Consider the following 12,181-nt stretch of genomic DNA (forward strand, 5'->3'; position numbering starts at 1 on the left):
ATGGGAAGATGAATACAGAAAAAAACAGCAGATTTTGGAAAAGGGCATTTTCTGTTGTGCAGATGTGACCGTTCAGTTTTGATTTTATGGTAGAATAAAGGGAAAATAAAGCAATTTTTACATGGGAGGAATACATGTCCAATATGAGTTTTTTTAAAACCAATCTTTCGGCTTTTTGAAAATACTCTGGGTCGAGTAGAAGAGCATCACCTCACGAGCTACCAAGGTTAAAAATCACACTTCACATATTTCAGGCATGACGAGCTGTAGTATTTAGGGAATGATGTTTCTACTTGTATACAACAGTAAGAAAAGAGTTGTTAATCATTTTTTTTAAATGCATGGAAACATTTGCTGGTTGTGATCTTGTAATGTTTGCAATTTTGATTATAGTCAGACTGGTTAAAGCTGGTCAAGAATTGGGATTATAAACATTTTCTTTGGACTTTTTTTTTGTTTGTAATTCTGGCAACTAAAATGGAAAGCTGTCAGATATCCAGTTGATCTCACAAATAAATAACTGAGAAAAGTGACTTATTTGAAAACAAGTGCATTTGCTATATTATGCAGTTATGTACAAGAAAATGGAATTGGAAATTCTGTTGAACCATTTTTTTATTTCCCTTTTAATCTATCTTTTTAGAATTGCAAATTGTTAATCAGGTCAACTTCACCATTGCAACCTGGGTCACTAGACCCCAGTGTAGGAGTGTGAGGGCTGTGGATTCTTTTCTCTAATATCTTACACTCTGCATAGCCATTTGCGGTTTCTCACACCATAGGTCTGCAAGCAGGAGAGAGAGAATCTCCTGGAGCAGTGATGCAGCTCTCCCTGAAAACATTGCAAGCTATGAACTTTAAGTAGGCACATCTGTGCCCTCACCAATCAGCTCGGGTTCCTTTGCAACGTTGTCAGGATTATAGGTTATAGTTGGATTACTGGGCTCAACCTGCACTTAACAGATGACCTGTTCATCCAAAACTGAGGCGTGCTGTCCATGAAATAATGCTCAAGTACATTAAATAATTCTCAAGAGGCCTCGAAGGCCCTCTATTGTGGTAGAATATAGAGCTGTCAGAGCTCTGTCTCTTGCACCTGCATGTTACAATCAGATCCATTTGGATTATATTGAATTGTGTAGAAAAAAACCTTTGAATTCCATATCCCCCCGCCAAGAGATGAGAATGCAATATCAATCCCAGAAGAAGGCAGGGAAAGAGCTATTTTCTCATTTCAGGGGAACAATAGCCACTTGAGGAATCTGAAACACCAGTCACTTGACTAGTGATCTTGTGATGGAGTGTCATAATCTTATAGAGACTACAGAAAAAAAAATCTTTAGAATGTTTTACATGGCAGAATACTGTTTGTGATATGGAAATTCATTCTACTCATTTTTTAAAATCTTACTTTGGATTTCAAATTTGGCATTTATTAAAAATAAATTGCTTTTTACCATCCTAGGATGAGCTAAGTCTAAATCCTTTGCAGAAATGAATTGTTCCAAGTCATTTAGTGCTTCTCTGTACACCTGATGCATGCACTCACACGGCATGTGTCTTCCATAGCTCAATTGCACTTTGTTCGTATATTCCAAAGCTCAGGTCATATGAATGTTAGGCAGATTCTGTAGGATTTTCTGGGGACTGATGTCTAAAGTTACCTGGACATCCATCCTGGCTTTTCTCTTTAGAATGCCTACTCCCTTCTCGGTTTGTGCTTAATTGGCTACACTCCTGAGTCTTTTCGCTAAAACTTTTAAAATATTTTTTTACAGATGCAATAAAACATGTACAACACTTAGATACTCTTTTTTGTCTCCATATGGCTCGCCTTACTTTAAACCACAGTGTAGTCTTTCTTTCCAAATTATTATATAACTCCAGATTAAAGAGGGTTTTCATGGGGAGTTCCATTTTTAGCCCAAAGCAAAAGACACCTCCTTGAAGATTCTCCAGCAGCCCTGCTCCACTCTGCTAGGGCCAGTCTTCCACAGTCTCGGCCTGTTTCTCCAGGTCCAGACCTGATGCATCTCAGGATCCTGCAGTGCAGCAGCTGAAGTTTCTCCCTGCAGGTCTGAATGGCGTTGGAGTCGGTGATAAGTTCTGGGGCAGTTTGCTTTGGCGTATTTCATCTTATCATGCCCATGGTTTGTGTTTCAGAATTATGACCACGCCATTTGAACAGTATAATCAACTTTGAAGGACTGCAGAGAACGGAATCACCTAGGTATTCTCTGTCCTACATAAAGCCATGTTATGTGTCATGTTATGGCTATAAGCTTATTATAAAGTTTTTAGTTCGTTTAAACCTTCCCAGAGTTCATCCACGGAGGACAGACTAAAATCCACGGAAACCTAGATCTGGCCACAATAGCTGGAAGACCATAATGTGTTCCTTAGTACAGACGGGATGTCTCCAGCAGGAGCTATGCTTGCCAGTCCAGGTGTACAGAGGTCACGGCTGGATGTTTCTCAAGCGCCTGCCCCTGGATGCCATCAGCCTAACACCATTGCCCTCGGCCTGCTGGATCCGCTGGCACTCCCGCAGGTACTGGGCCCGGAGCTCCTGGTTCTGGATCTCCTCCACCACTCTGCTGGGGAACCACCCTTTCTCTCCATCATGGAGGCGTTCGCCCATCATCCAGCCTGGGTGTAAAGCAGTCCAGTCAGCCAATACAATTTAGAAATGACACTTCAAAAGAGTAAAACAATGCCCGGTGCCTGCTACTGGCCTATCCCTTTCTCTCAGGATAAAGACACTGGTACTGGACGTAGCTTCCCATGGTCCTGTAGGATTGATGTGTTTTCCAATGAAATCTAACCAACTGTGTGTGTAAAGCATTTTGCCGCTGGGAGCATCATTGCATAGAACTTCGTCAACCCCCCAATTATTAGTATTTCCTGGCAGTCTCTGCTCTTTTGGACACTTCTCATGGACAGCTCCTTGGAAAGGTCAGAAAACCACAGCCCTTTTAAAGCTGTGCAGTTGCAAATGTCAGTTTCCCTCACTTCGCTCTTTGTTGGAAAGGTATGTTTTGATTTTAAAAGAAATCTAAGCCTTTAATTAACAATCTTAATTCAAATAGTGTTCAGTGGTTGAACTCTCCTTGGGAGAGCCGGTGTCAGAACTGCATTCACAGCAGGGAGTCGTGTTGTTGACAGGCTGCAGGAGAAGGTGGAATTAGGGATGAAGTAGAGGGGGGTGAGGATAGTGCACACTCTCCTCCTCAGTGTGCAGCTTACAGGCCATTCGCTATTTTACACAGAATCAGACTGAAGAGGTTGCACCGACTGGAGGAGTGATGTTCCACTCGGTGACACTGCAGACTTAACTCTGGCTGACCCAAGCTCACTCTCTAAGTGCTATTGTGTCTTTTGGCTTGTAAAGTACCTATTTTTTTCCATATGGAACCTAATTTTTCAGGGTATTTATCTCAGTCACTTCCAGCTGACAATATAATCCAAATCTGAACCAGTATTGCACAGATCAGAGGTTCTAACTGGTGGGGCATGCCCCCCCCCTTGTGCAGAGGTGTGAGAGCTTTTTATAACAGCTCATTCAAGATACTGAAATTTTCCAACTTTAATGCAACTTTTTCTACAGCAATTTATAGGTAGAAATGTAATATTCACCTTCTAATTTTGCTTCTCCCTATATTGTGTGCTTAGTGACTGACTTGTATTTGCTGCTAACCAGCAAATTCTTCAAAACAAACTATGTCAGCAAAATGTTGTCAACAAATTTAGAACCACTTACATCAATTTAACAATAAAAACCATTAATAAAACCCTCCATGAAGACAGCATTTACTTCATGAATGGTGACCATTTTCTTGGATTTGAGCAAAAGTGGCTGTTTGCCACAATTTTAATCTGTGCTGTTAGCTACACAGAAGCAGATATTATGCAGGCATTGAATCTCACAATAGCAAATATCCACTATTGAGGCAACTAAGCCAGTTTCATTTGCTTTCTATCAATCATATTGTGCTTTCTTTCAAAACAAGAACTTCAAAGCATTTGGCAAAAATGTAGCATCAGAGCTCTTAACTCCTTAAATAATCTGAAGTTTAAAATGTGAATTTAGATCATCCTACCTTCAATCTGCTTCACTATTTTTTCAAGTAAAATTATTTTACTGATGTAAACTGAAGTGCTCAAATAGCAACTTAACATACATCATTTAAACAATACATAAAATTATTAGCCCATACACCGAAGAGGGGGGACTGTGGTTTTGTTTTAACTGAAAGGGGAGGCATTGTGTTTCAAAGGCTGAGAACCACTTGCCTAGACTGGGGGCGCTCTATCACCACTGTGAATGAAACGTAGTGGCTGAACCACATTAACATTTATTTCCTATGTACTCTGCTGATCTAACACCTACCGTCCTCCGTTTTCTCCAGGACGTTGATAATGTCGGCCATCTCCACTGACATCTCGTCAGGCTCTTGCGATGAGTAGGACTGAATGCACTGCACCTGGGGGGAGTCTGAGGTGGCGAGAAACAGTGAGAGAGCTGAGCTTGGCTAGGGCAGCTTGCCCTTTAAAATTGAGGGGAGCACGTTAAGTCAGGAAATCGCGAAGGTGACCTGCACATGCGCTTCCTAAGCTGAACCTTCAGAGGTTTTAACTATTCTTTACTGACTTGTCCAATTAGCTAAGAAGCCACACGTTAATGCCTAAAATATGTAAGAGGTGGAGAGCCATTTTGGACCACTACACATCAGTTTAACTCCTGCCCACTTGCCCCTTTACTGTTGCTATGGAAACCACAAAACTGACAAAGCACAACACCACTGATAATGGTAACAAGAAATATAAAATTCCCCAGGAGTGGTTTGTAAGCTTTAGCTTCATTCAGTACCTTTTCTGGCCAGCAGAGGCCATCCTTTAAGTGTCATTTATTTTGGGTGCATATTGCCTTAAATTCACACATCCTCTACTCCAGAGCAGAAACTCGGATAGGAACTCCAGCACGCTGCGGGAAGCTGCACAAATCTTTTTAATCTCGCTCGTTTGGGAGCTCAGTCTCTGTAATGCGTGAATTTGCCGGAACAAATCTCTTGAGGAATGTAGCTGCAGTTGTTTGTTTTTTTAAAAAATAATGATTAATTTCTGTACCCACAACCGTAAGGTGAAAGATTATACATCGCAGCTTCACTATGGTTGCACGGGCTGTGTTTCAAACCTTCTTAAATTCTTAATCCATTTTTTCTATTTCCTTTGCTTGGGAGCACATTTGAAACTGGAAATTCGCTTTAAGCAAAGAACTTTTTTTCAATCATGGCAAGCAGGAAAGTACAGAAAGAGCAGCAGGAGTCTGACTCTGCATCACACAGCATTTGTAAGAGTCCATCTCACAAATCTAAAATGCCAATCACTTAATTTCTTTGCATCATATGAATGGAACGGTCCTTTAATGTATAATCAGCATAGATTTTTCCTCAACAACAAACAAATCACATTTGTCCCATATGCTCTCAGGGTAGTACAGTAGGATTAGCAGACCTTTAAGAACTGACTCAGTGGGAAACACAGGGCCTGTTCTTACCTCCATGGTTGGAGTTTGAGGTCAGTAATCGGCTTTGGAATTTGGGCGTCAGAGCACAAATCCAGCGTCGCTTGTCACTCCTGCACAGGGGGTAGGAGTCATAAGCATGAGAACCTTGACACAGGGCTGTGAAACCAGTCTATCAACCCAGGTTCAACACTTCCTTTGCTGAAGAACAAAGAAACCTGTTGAAGTGGTACAACATCACAAAATTCACCAATGACACGGTGTTTGAATGCGCCCCAGGTGACACTTGTTTAAGATGTGGGGATTGGTTTTTGAGTAGTAAATAAAACATTCCAACAATAATTCAGATTTAAAAGTCAAAGGTAAAGCCAGAGTTCCCGGTCCTGGTGCTATAACGCCAGTGTGTCTGTATGTTTTCAATCTAGCTAAGCTATAAACAACCCAATCAGTTCTATATGGTTTTAATTGGACCAGTTTAACAGCTTCTCCCAGCTCTTCAGGTGCCTGTATTTTAAAGGGACCTACAGTAGAACACCTGCAGAAACACCACTCCTCCAGTACTAGTACTGCTGACTCTGGGATAGGCTATAATAAACTTTAATGCTTCTTATACAGTATGCCGTTTGTCCTATGTGCTTTACACCTTGAAATGCCAAATATAAGCATATAGTTATAAACCTTCATATGCTTCTATCTGCTGATCACAAATCAGGGGTTAATCTCCTATTCGGACTTCTGCTCTTGCCTGCATTGTCGAACTCAGGTCTATTCTGGTTATTTGGCTTGGCCTCACTTATTAAGCTAGATCTATACTGCTTGGTCATCCACTAATTCTCGGCAGAGACTAGAGAGCAAACCCAGAGCTCATGTGACATCTCTGAGGAGTGATGCAGACTAGTTCTTCTTGCAGAGACCATTCTGGCCGTCCCTCACAGCTGCCATTTGAAGTTCCAAAATCGTTCAATTAAATTATTAATAATGTGTGACAATAGTCATGTACTCTACATCCCAACATTAAAACATTCCCCCTTTTGGCCTTTGAGATGATCACATTGTTTAAGACGACCTATTGTCGGAGTAGTCAAATGCGGGCATTTCCAGTCCGGTCCTGTACAGAGTCTGTGTAGCACTGGACTGGATTGGAAGGCCCCGTGTTTGACTGCTCCTGCCCCCATTGCCATAAGATTGCCTTAGCTCGCCTTCACCCAGGGCGATTCATCCTGCACTCACGGGCTGGAGGCCTTGAACATGTAGGTGACGTCGTTCTCATTCTGGTTCTCCATCAGGCGCAGGGAGAAGATGTTGGCCAGAGCCTGCCCCTGGTCCTCCTTGTCCTCAGTGCGCAGCATGGCCCGGGTGCTCGAGTCCAGCACCTGGAACTTCTCCCCGCTGCGGGAGTGAGGGACAACAGGCGCTGGGCTCTTAGGGATTTCACACACTTGATCTCGTTAACCACTGTACAGGGCTATTCTCATGAACCAACATGAGTTAGGCTATAAACATGTAATATTGCATGATTTTCTAGCCCTACAGAACGAATTAGAAAGGTCTTACTTGTGAAGTAATGGGAATTTCACATTCAGCTTGCGGATTTTCGCCTAACAGATTTCTAACATAGAAGTCTGTGAAATTGGTTTTTATTCTGTCCTTGGATAATAGCAGATTCCTATCCTTTGCAGTGCACTGCTTTGATCGATTGCATATATATAACATCATGAATTCACTGTATACTAAACTGAAAAATAAATTAATTTAAAAGATTCTGTAAAAATAAAATTAAAAGTGCCTGGATTAAACAGAAGAAATCAAGTTGAGAAGCTCTGTGCTTCAATTACTAGTCCCCACTTATGTATGTATCTCAGTGGAATCATGCGCGAGCGAGTCAGATTTTTTCAAATTAATTTGCAGTGATTTTACATGAAGCTGAAGTTGTGTAAGTTGAGCATTATGGAACTTAGGAACCACTTGTAATGACACTGCCTGTTTAACTACCCTTGGCACAGCACATCTGTGACACATTAAAAATCACAGGAGTGATTAGAGTGATTAGTGATTAGCTTTGTAGCTTCACAGCAAGAGGATTTACATTTCAGACAAACACCATAGAATAACAGACAGTCATACATAAGAAGCACATCATTTTAATGTCAAGCCTTTCCACCATTTACAGTGGTGTGAAAAAGTGTTTGCCCCCTTCCTGATTTCTTATTTTTTTGCATGTTTGTCACACTGAAGTGTTTCAGATCATCAAACAAATTGAAATATTAGACAAAGATAACACAAGTAAACACAAAATGCAGTTTTTAAATGAAGGTTTTTATAATTAAGGGAAAAAAAATCCAAACCTACATGGCCCTGTGTGAAAAAGTGATTGCCCCCCCCTGTTAAAACATAAATCAACTGTGGTTTATCACATCTTTGGAAAGCTGAGTTCAATTTCTCTAGCCACACCCAGGCCTGATTACTGCCACACCTGTTCTCAATCAAGAAATCACTTAAATAGGACCTGCCTGACAAAATGAAGTAGACCAAAAGATCCTCAAAAGCTAAACATCATGCTGCGATCCAAAGAAATTCAGGAACAAATGAGAAACAGAGTAATTGAGATTTATCAGTCTGGAAAAGGTTATAAAGCCATTTCTAAAGCTTTGGGACTCCAGCGAACCACAGTGAGAGCCATTATCCACAAATGGCGAAAACATGGAACAGTGGTAAACCTTCCCAGGAATGGCCGGCCGACCAAAATTACCCCAAGAGAGCAGCGACGACTCATCCAAGAGGTCAGAAAAAACCCCACAACAACATCCAAAGAACTGCAGGCTTCACTTGCCTCAGTTAAGGTCAGTGTTCATGACTCCACCATAAGAAAGAGACTGGGCAAAAATGGCCTGCATGGCAGAGTTCCAAGACGAAAACCACTGCTGAGCAAAAAGAACATAAAGGCTCATCTCAGTTTTGCCAGAAAACATCTTGATGATCCCCAAGACTTTTGGGAAAATACTCTGTGGACTGACGAGACAAAAGTTGAACCTTTTGGAAGGTGTGTGTCCCATTACATCTGACGTAAAAGTAACACAGCATTTCAGAAAAGGAACATCATACCAACAGTAAAATATGGTGGTGGTAGTGTGATGGTCTGGGGCTGTTTTGCTGCTTCAGGACCTGGAAGACTTGCTGTGGTAAATGGAACCATGAATTCTGCTGTCTACCAAAAAATCCTGAAGGAGAATGTCTGGCCATCTGTTTGTGACCTCAAGCTGAAGCGCACTTGGGTTCTGCAGCAGGACAATGATCCAAAACACACCAGCAAGTCCACCTCTGAATGGCTTAAGAAAAACAAAATGAAGACTTTGGAGTGACCTAGTCAAAGTCCTGACCTGAATCCGATTGAGATGTTGTGGCATGACCTTAAAAAAGCGGTTAAGGCTCGAAAACCCTCCAATGTGGCTGAATTACAACAATTCTGCAAAAATGAGTGGGCCAAAATTCCTCCACAGCGCTGTAAAAGACTCATTGCCAGTTATCGCAAACGCTTGATTGCAGTTGTTGCTGCTAAGGGTGGCCCAACCAGTTATTAAGTTTAGGGGGCAATCACTTTTTAACACAGGGCCATGTAGGTTTGGATTTTTTTTTTCCCTTAATAATAAAAACCTTCATTTAAAAACTGCATTTTGTGTTTACTTGTGTTATCTTTGTCTAATATTTCAATTTGTTTGATGATCTGAAACATGCAAAAAAATAAGAAATCAGGAAGGGGGCAAACACTTTTACACACCACTGTATATACAGTCCTGGTCCCACAGGGCTGCAGCCTCCTAGCTCTTATAGGAAACTTGTAATCCTCAATGGGTGAAGACCTGGAAACAGAGGAAATACTGCCCAGCTAAACCTGATTCCCATCAAGTCACCAAGAGTCCAGGGTGAACCCAGAAGACATGGCAGCCCTCCAGGACCAGCAGTGAAGATGAGTGCTGTAGCCTGTGAGTATTGCAGTTTTTTATTACTGAATTTCAGCTAAGAGGACTGGAGGAGGTCAGCGGGCTGCTTACTTGGAGCTCTTCTTGGTGATCAGCAGCAGGTCATTGAACAGGAAGAGGTAGAGGGGCTGAAAGAGCTTCTTGTTGCGGAAGGTCCTGGTGTTCTTGGGGTTGGACATGTGAGTGAGCGCTCCCCTCTTCAGGAGCCAGCGAGAGTGGGAGATCACTGGCACTGACTGTTCCCACATGGCATGTGAAACAGCAGCACATGAAATCATTATACACTATTGTACAGTACAACACTGCAAGACACAAATCTACACAGCTCAACACTGCAAGAGACAGTACAACACAGCTCAACACAGCAAGAGACAATACAACACAGCAAGATACGATACAACACAGCTCAACACAGCAAGATACGATACAACACAGCTCAACACAGCAAGATACGATACAACACAGCTCAACACAGTACGATACAATACAACACAGCCCAACACAGCAAGAGACAGTACAACACAGCTCAACACAGCAAGACACACTACACCCTAGCCTAACATGAGTGCAATTTTCAATTCTTGTCAAGACCCTCAGGTGGCACACCTGTGTTTAGTTAAACTGAGGTACAAAGTCTTAAACGACAGCTAAAAAAGTCTATGAGGCCTCATATTGAAATTATATCACAGAAATGCATCTCAGACAGGTCATTAAATACAGATATGAAACAGCACTGTGTTATGTGTGTACAGTGTTTTCCAAGTCTCTTTAAAGCAGCTGTATCTGCAGATCTCAGATGAGTGGTTAAGGAGCTGTTTGTATTGCATTTAAGAGGGTTTCACTGTAATTATAAAGTAAGAAAGTGGAATTTCACATTTCTACAGAACTCCAACGATTACAATTATTTATTTCAATGTGTGTTATTCCAAACTAATTATGTAGCATTTATTTCATCCATCTTATTTTTTCTTATCCAACCTGTTTTTTTTTTGTCTTGATATGCTGGGTATGATTTTGTCCTTAAATTGTAACTGTTACACTCAAAGTCATGTTTTGCTAGTTCACTATGCCCAATAATGCCCAAAATGGATATGACTGAGGGCAGTCAAAACAGGGTGATTCTTGACAGTTGCAGTTTGACAGTCATAGGTATCACAGTGTGCCCCTCTACCCCTGTGAATTGTAGGCTACCTTGGATTTGAAATCCAGTGTCTTCTCAATGCAGATGAGCTCCTCAGTGCGGTTCATTTTCCTTACCCCTTCATTGCAGTCTCTGACGATCTGCAGAAACACAATGAGAAAAGTACAGGACTCAACCCCAGGAGGAGAAACACATGCAAAACACCCACAAGCAAGCAGTGGCCTCAACAAAGGTCTACTGTAAACTGCAGACCACAAAAAGTAAACTGTGTTTTATTGGAAAAGTTTATCTATCCCTCAGTTATCTAGAGCCTTTTCATCCCACGTAAGGTGGTGGGGACCAAGAATCTAACCCCGCTGCCCCAGGGCAAGAGGCAAGATCACAACCTGAATAAGACGCCAGTCCAACACGCAACAGGACAAGGTTTCGCGCAATGTCAGCACGAGCAATATTCTCCATATTTCTCCTTTAAGAGAGGCGTTGGATTTAACGGACTTCTTTTCCTTGTTAGTTTTTTTTATCTCGAGAGACGTGTTATGAGCGAGAGACGTGTTATGTCCACTATGATGGACTGGCATCCTGTCCTGGGTGTACCCTGCCTTGCGCCCGTTGCTTGCTGGGATAGACAATGGATGTGTTGAATCAAGTCCTTGGAAACCTGCTGGCTTTCTTTGCAGTTCAGCTATACGGTACACACTGTGTGTTACTCAAATGAGCCCTTAACTGAACTATTCATCTGCTTAACCGGAAGATTTTTCAGTGTTTTAATCTACTCAGATGTAAGAGATATTCAATTCATATTTGAAAACATTTGAAAGGTTTGATACTTTACTTTAAAATGTTTACTTTATTATTAGACCAAAACGTTGCATTTCTTTTATGCGTCAGTATATTAAGCAACTGTTTGTGCAGACTTCATCATTATTTCTTCACAGAAACAACTTAGGGGATCAAACAGGTATATCTACTGTATTGTCCTTAATGGACAATAATTAATCTAAACAATTTCGAAAACTTCAGCACCTAAAGTTATCATTCAGAATGAGTTTTATAGATGTGAGCTTGCACATACATGTATCAAAGAGGAACAATATCCATCCATCCATTTTCTAACCACTTCATCCAATACAGAGTTGCAGGGGAGCCAGACCTATCCTAGCATGCAACGGGTACAAAGCAGGATACACCCTGGACAGGACAACTGTCCATCGCAGGACAGATACACAGACACAAATGCACACTGACACCAATTAAGAAGCCAATTAACCTATCAGTTACTACTTTGGACTGTGGGAGGAAACCAGAGCACCTGGATGATATCCATGCAAACACAGGGAGAACATACAAACTCCACACAGATTGCACCCTAGGTCTGGAATTGAAACCAGGCCTCCAGAGCTGCTAGGTGTTGCTAACCACTACACCACAGTTTTATGCAGAGAGGAAGAAAATATTTTTTTAAAAACAATATTACATTAAATACATCACATTAAAATACATCATTCATTTTGTATTTTATTTCTTAACCAGTAAATCACC

The 12,181-nt window shown here is 41.4% G+C and overlaps 1 protein-coding gene across 3 annotated transcripts in view; it reads right to left on the reverse strand.

Moving 5' to 3' along the window:
* Positions 1-597: 597 nt before the first annotated feature.
* Positions 598-12,181, reverse strand: part of ngef (neuronal guanine nucleotide exchange factor) — a 34,182-nt gene continuing 22,598 nt past the window's right edge. For all 3 annotated transcript variants that reach the window (XM_088914505.1, XM_088914504.1, XM_088914506.1), the window contains 6 exons: positions 10,693-10,782; positions 9,574-9,737; positions 6,755-6,913; positions 5,558-5,637; positions 4,391-4,495; positions 598-2,649 (listed from right to left, as the gene is read on the reverse strand). In XM_088914505.1, the coding sequence (XP_088770631.1) occupies positions 2,459-2,649; positions 4,391-4,495; positions 5,558-5,637; positions 6,755-6,913; positions 9,574-9,737; positions 10,693-10,782 (789 nt within the window). In that variant the 3' untranslated portion in view covers positions 598-2,458. The remainder of the gene's footprint in view (positions 2,650-4,390; positions 4,496-5,557; positions 5,638-6,754; positions 6,914-9,573; positions 9,738-10,692; positions 10,783-12,181) is intronic.

The sequence above is a fragment of the Atractosteus spatula genome, chromosome 4 (assembly GCF_055471065.1).
Source record: "Atractosteus spatula isolate fAtrSpa1 chromosome 4, fAtrSpa1.hap1, whole genome shotgun sequence".
Classification (NCBI taxonomy): domain Eukaryota; kingdom Metazoa; phylum Chordata; class Actinopteri; order Semionotiformes; family Lepisosteidae; genus Atractosteus; species Atractosteus spatula.